We start from the raw sequence: 5,377 nt of genomic DNA on the forward strand, positions 1-5,377 counted from the left end.
GGGGGGGGGGGGCAAGGAAGTTGGAAATCTTAATGGAAATAAAATGAAGAAACAGAAGAGAAGAGAACACGATAACATTTCACAGACAACACCAGACAAATATCAAACATGAAGAGAATGGAAGAATTTTAAACACACAATTCTACAAACCCGAGCTAGTTTGATAATCTCTCGAAAGTTATCAACCATTGATTTCACGTCATCTTTCAGGCGTTTATTGTAGGATCTGAGCAGAGCTTCTTTGCTTTGGGGTAAAACTCTTTGAGGGTGTGCCGACATAATTATATGTTCATGTGGTAATTAAGATAATCTGAGAGAAGAGGAAAAAAAAACAAAACAAAAAACAATAAATGAAATATCTGAGACGAGTCATTAAAAAAATATTATAATTAATCAAGAGCGTTGTAGAATAATGAAAGAAATGAGAAATAAGGAAAGCTTTTAACAAAGCAGAAATTTTTAAAAATCTTTGGCGCAAAGGCATATGATCCGAAGGGTAGCTGCTGCTACTAACACAGACACCGGACTACCCGAAATGGCAGTATCTATATAATAAATCAATATTTCTTTGACTGTAGTTTTCTGAAGATAGGTCTTTGTGCCTGAATTATTAAGTTTTTTTAAAAAACTTTCTGCACTATTAGAAGCTTCCCTTACTGTCAAGGTATTGGTTGCTCTCCAACAGGTTTATGGTTGAGTCTGTGGCAGTGGAAATCTCTGGCATTCTTGGCCCCTGGACCATATCCCTGCTCACTGCTATCAAAGCAGAGATGGCTGTCTGCAAGTGCAAGCCCTGTGGGGCAACACCTTTTCCATTTCGTCTGCTGGGGGCCATGAGAAGAGTTTCTTAATAAAGATATATAAACAAGAATAAATAAATAAATTTTTAAAAAATGATTAAGAATTTCTCATTTCATTCATTATTCTGCTACTCTTATAATTTATTTTTTAATTATTAATCTCATCTTAAGACATAAATCAACATCATTATTTCCTGCTTAGGAAATCACAGTACTCGGGTTGTCAAAACAATGAAGATATGGAGTGAACGAATCACTTCAGTAATAAATTACTTAAATTGATATTTTTACTTCTACTTTTAATGGTATTAAAGTTCAATAACAGAAAAATACAACTGAGGGGGTTTTTGTCCTATTTCACACTTAGGGGGTTTATTCCTAGGAGAATTTTGTCTGGATCCCAGTTTATGATTATATTCACTGGAGATAATAATAATTTGTTGGCAACTCCAGGTCTGCCCTGATATATACTTTTTCGTTTCCAGGGACTCAACGAAATAAAAATGTTTACCTTGTCAAAAGTGGAGCTGAAAGTGTTTTCTTTTGCAAAAATGTAAAAACTGTTTTCCTAGAAAATGAAATTATATTAATTCTTTAGCATTCAGATTATTCATTCTTGGTTTGTTGAATTAATCTTGCATTACCTCATAACTTCGAGATTTCAATGATGTGATTCTTTATTTTTAGAACGAGATCGCAGGACAGGTGTGAGAGGCTGAATCTAATCACTTTGAACATAAAACATAGAAATTTGGGCCTGATATTACCTGTTTAAATGCTAAAGCAGTGATTCCCAACGTGGGACATATACCCCACCGGTGGGGCCTGATGCCATAGTCAAACCCTTTAGTTTGACCGTTCTCATTAAAGGGATTCACTTTTTTTTTTATATTAGTCAATGAGGTACATTTTTGGGGGACTCAGTACTTAAAAGCGTTACCGGTAGATTCTCTAGTATTTAAATAATTGTGATAAAGTATCAAAATTAAGTTTTTTTTTTCAACCACCGGTGGGGGTATACATTTTCCTGGAACGTTGTAGTGGGGTCTGGGGTGGTGGAATAGGTTGGGAAACACTGTGCTAAGGGAATGTCTGTCAACTTAACGCGTGATTATTAAAAACATCTTTTTCCTCAAAATTATGGACTACATCTTCGCATACAATTAGTCTCATATTCAATGGAGTTTGATGCATTTTGCATTTCCTAAAGATGGTACTGAAAAATTATGGACAGATATTAGATCCTTTCATTACTTGATTTAAATAAATAAAAATGTGCATTTTTCAACCAAGGAAAACAAGTTCATTTTTGACAATGGGACCTTGGAAATGGACCATGCCCAACGATCTAGTATACTTGTGATTAAAAGCGTTCCGACTGCGATCATCCCGGCTTTCTTAAATTTAGGTATAGTATATTTAGGAGTATAATATCCAAACATGTCCTCTCTTTTTTAACGATAGTTGAATGTGATTTGGCTGCTATTTCTGCAGTCTCCTTGATGGATCACTAATCTGATTGCTTAAATGTTTCATCACAACCAATTTTGACAACCCAGGCATTATAAAATCGACAGAGTGGTCACGGATTTTATCCGTCACATAAAACAATGCTTTTAAGCTTAAGAACACGCATATAATTTATATATATATATGGGGAGAGAGAGAGAGGGGGGGGAATAAATTACTGATAGATATAAGTATATTATAAACACCGAATACTTACAAATAGTGACAACCCTCGAAGTTCAGGTCTTCTAAGGAAACACCGGTTTGTAAAGGTTTTAATGGGTTTCAAAATATTTTTGTTGTTGACATATCCGGCGGAAATGAGGATGTAGTTAGTTTCGATGTAATTATTGATAAAATAATGGTATAAGTATAAAATAATATTTTAAATAGGAAATTAAGATTATATGACGTGATTAAATTTCTAATATCTAAAATACATTCTATTAATATTATTTGCAATAATATAATAGGGCTGTTTGTAAAAATTACATATACGATATTCCTGAAATATATATATATATATATATATATATATATATATTCAAATTTAGGTTTATTTATACTAAATAATATCATGCAATAATAACTTTTATTTCATTTCTTTTTTTTAACATAATTTCTGCCTTGTAGTAATTTGTTTATACGGAAATGTGGCTTCAGAATAATCTAGTAAGGTAGCTTTATTTAATTCGGCCACCTATCGGCCTTTTTAGCTTAGGACTCATCATGGTAAGTCATCGTGTCATTTGATTGTATTTTGTAATCGCTAAACATCTATATTTATTTCAACTTTAAATCAAGCATCAAATATGTATTTTGTATCTTGTAAGAGTCTACTACATATACGAAGAGATATTTTGTAAAAAATATTGTATATTTTTGTGAATTTAATTGCAAAAAAATTTGGTAAGCTGTGCTTTTTCTTCATCCATTTTACAATTTCTCTTGTTACTTTTTATTTTAAGGTGGAGTTTAGTAATTATTGGATTAATTTTAATTATTCTAAAAGAATTACCATCTCAGAAAAAAAAAAAAAACGTTATTTGTGTGTCCTTATATAATGTGTGGCTGTATATATATATATATATATTAGAATTATGTGTGCACGTGTATATCCACTCCAGTCCTCAATGCTAATCCCTGTATATTTATGATGATATATATATATATACATATATATATATATAGTGAATGTAAAATATATTTTTATAATTCTATACTTTATAATATTTTTGAAGTTGATCAAGGCCTTGACCGAGCGGTCCATTAATTTATTCCTAAAAAATGGAAAGATTTATGTCGGCAAGATTTGAATTCAAAGCATATAGGGACGTAACTTAAATACGGAAAGTGTTTAAGTAAAAAGACAAAAATTTTTGTAAAATGTAAATCGGCAAAATATATTTATCCTAAACGCGAGAAATAAACGAATTTGAGTAGAATCAATTGTCAAGTTGCAGGTTCTGATGAGGGCTTCCCTTAGGCATTGTAGAATATCTATATCGAAAAGAAGGCCTTCCGGCGATCTTACGGTACGAGTCCTAAATATCGGCCTTTTCCGTAAAAAGTGTCTTCGGCGATCTTTACCAAAGATCGGCTCTAAAATATCTATATCGAAAAGAAGGCCTTCCCCGATGTCCATCTGTTAAATCTGTGAAGCTTTTTCAAGTGTCAATGGAAACAATTTGCTTGCCCTTTTTTGATAAGCTTTCTGATAATGTCCTTAAATATATTCACATTAAGTTTCCTGTATACACACGCACACCACACGTGTCCGGTGTTATCCTAACCGCCGAAAACGGGTGGTGTGCGTATTCTTTATCTTCGCCATCTTAAAGTAACACTTGTTAAGCAGTGGCAGGACAGCCGTGTATATACAACGGGCTTCTACACATTTTCGGAATTCACTTAGAAGGTATTAATTGGTCCGAGGCTATAGTAGTTGTCCAAGGTGTCGCACATTGGGGCTGTACTCAAAACCACATGGTTTCGAAGCGAAATTTTTAATCAGTCATACCTGCACCTATATGTGTTTGACGATATAGAGTATATAAACTAGGGCTTCCTTACTCAGTAAAACGTCTGAGCCATTGTATGACTACATGAAATCACAATGGGAGAACGTAGTCCTTGAGAACTTTGCCACAACTGGAACGCCATGAAATTTGTTCGATCAGGGCTGATGTTATATCTAACAATTTGTCTATCCTCTGAAGATTTACGGTACTTCATTATTTGATAGAAGCCAATGTTTTGTGTAGAAGAGTGGCTGGCAGCAAAAATATCCAAACACTTATTCCGCTAATTTTTTCTCTCTTAGTTCCTGGGAGAAATCAAACATTTTTATTTTTCAATATATGTCCAAGTGTGTGTGTATGGGTTACTTAAGGTCCAGTATTTATATTGTACCTCAGTTGCGGATTTAAGACAGTCGTCAGATGGATGCTTTTATCCCTCAGGGGTCGATAAAATATAAGGATCAGTCATGTGTTGTGATCTCTAGAGCTGAATAGAAGCGTGATAGGATAATTAATTCATTGATATTTTGATTTTATGTCTTGTACAATGATCTAATTAGAAATATACATTCAACGTCCGTTTTCCATGCTGGCATGGTTTGGACGAAGAGGATTCGAGTGGTAGCTTTTCTACGGCCAAATGCCCCTTATGATGCTCCCTTCCATGTTCCCAAGTAGGAAATTATTATTCTAATTATAAATTACATTATCATTTGTCATAAAGTTTGCTTCATATTAATTTACATTAGCAAGTGATTGTCTTTCCAAAGTAGTAAACATTCTCAGAAATGGTTGGAAGTTGCAAAAAATGACATGTCTTGGGTAGAAATGAAGTGCTCCATGTAGCAATGTAGAGGAGAGGGTTAATGTAGTACTGGTAGGGATAGGGAAGAAGTAAGTGATGAAAATGTTTTTCAGCAATGTACTATACTTGAGATCATTGATTTGTTCTAAACAAACAATTGACTATGATGACACTTGTTGGATATGTGATTGTCTGTGAAATCGATCCCTTGGCTGTCTGAGTCCACCTTATTTCACCTTATG

At 33.6% G+C, this 5,377-nt stretch overlaps 2 protein-coding genes across 5 annotated transcripts in view; one reads left to right on the forward strand and one right to left on the reverse strand.

Annotated features, from left to right (window-relative positions):
- Positions 1 to 5,377, reverse strand: part of LOC106877273 (mediator of RNA polymerase II transcription subunit 22) — a 38,108-nt gene that overhangs the window by 6,953 nt on the left and 25,778 nt on the right. Inside the window, exons 1-2 of one of the 4 annotated variants that reach the window (XM_014926139.2) lie at positions 2,527 to 2,671; positions 151 to 310 (exon numbers count right to left, since the gene is read on the reverse strand). In XM_014926139.2, coding sequence (XP_014781625.1) covers positions 151 to 279 — 129 coding nt within the window. In that variant the 5' untranslated portion in view covers positions 280 to 310; positions 2,527 to 2,671. Of the gene's footprint in view, positions 1 to 138; positions 311 to 1,311; positions 2,364 to 2,526; positions 2,672 to 5,377 lie in introns of those variants that run through there. The other 3 variants (XM_014926137.2, XM_014926138.2, XM_052976108.1) reach the window with 3 other exon arrangements.
- The window catches only part of LOC106877269 (60S ribosomal protein L7a), a gene marked incomplete at its 5' end in the record, with an annotated part of 18,120 nt that continues 15,946 nt past the window's right edge, over positions 3,204 to 5,377 (forward strand). Inside the window, one exon of the mRNA XM_052976109.1 lies at positions 3,204 to 3,218. Coding sequence (XP_052832069.1) covers positions 3,204 to 3,218 — 15 coding nt within the window. The remainder of the gene's footprint in view (positions 3,219 to 5,377) is intronic.

Source organism: Octopus bimaculoides, chromosome 23 (assembly GCF_001194135.2).
Source record: "Octopus bimaculoides isolate UCB-OBI-ISO-001 chromosome 23, ASM119413v2, whole genome shotgun sequence".
Classification (NCBI taxonomy): Eukaryota; Metazoa; Mollusca; class Cephalopoda; order Octopoda; family Octopodidae; genus Octopus; species Octopus bimaculoides.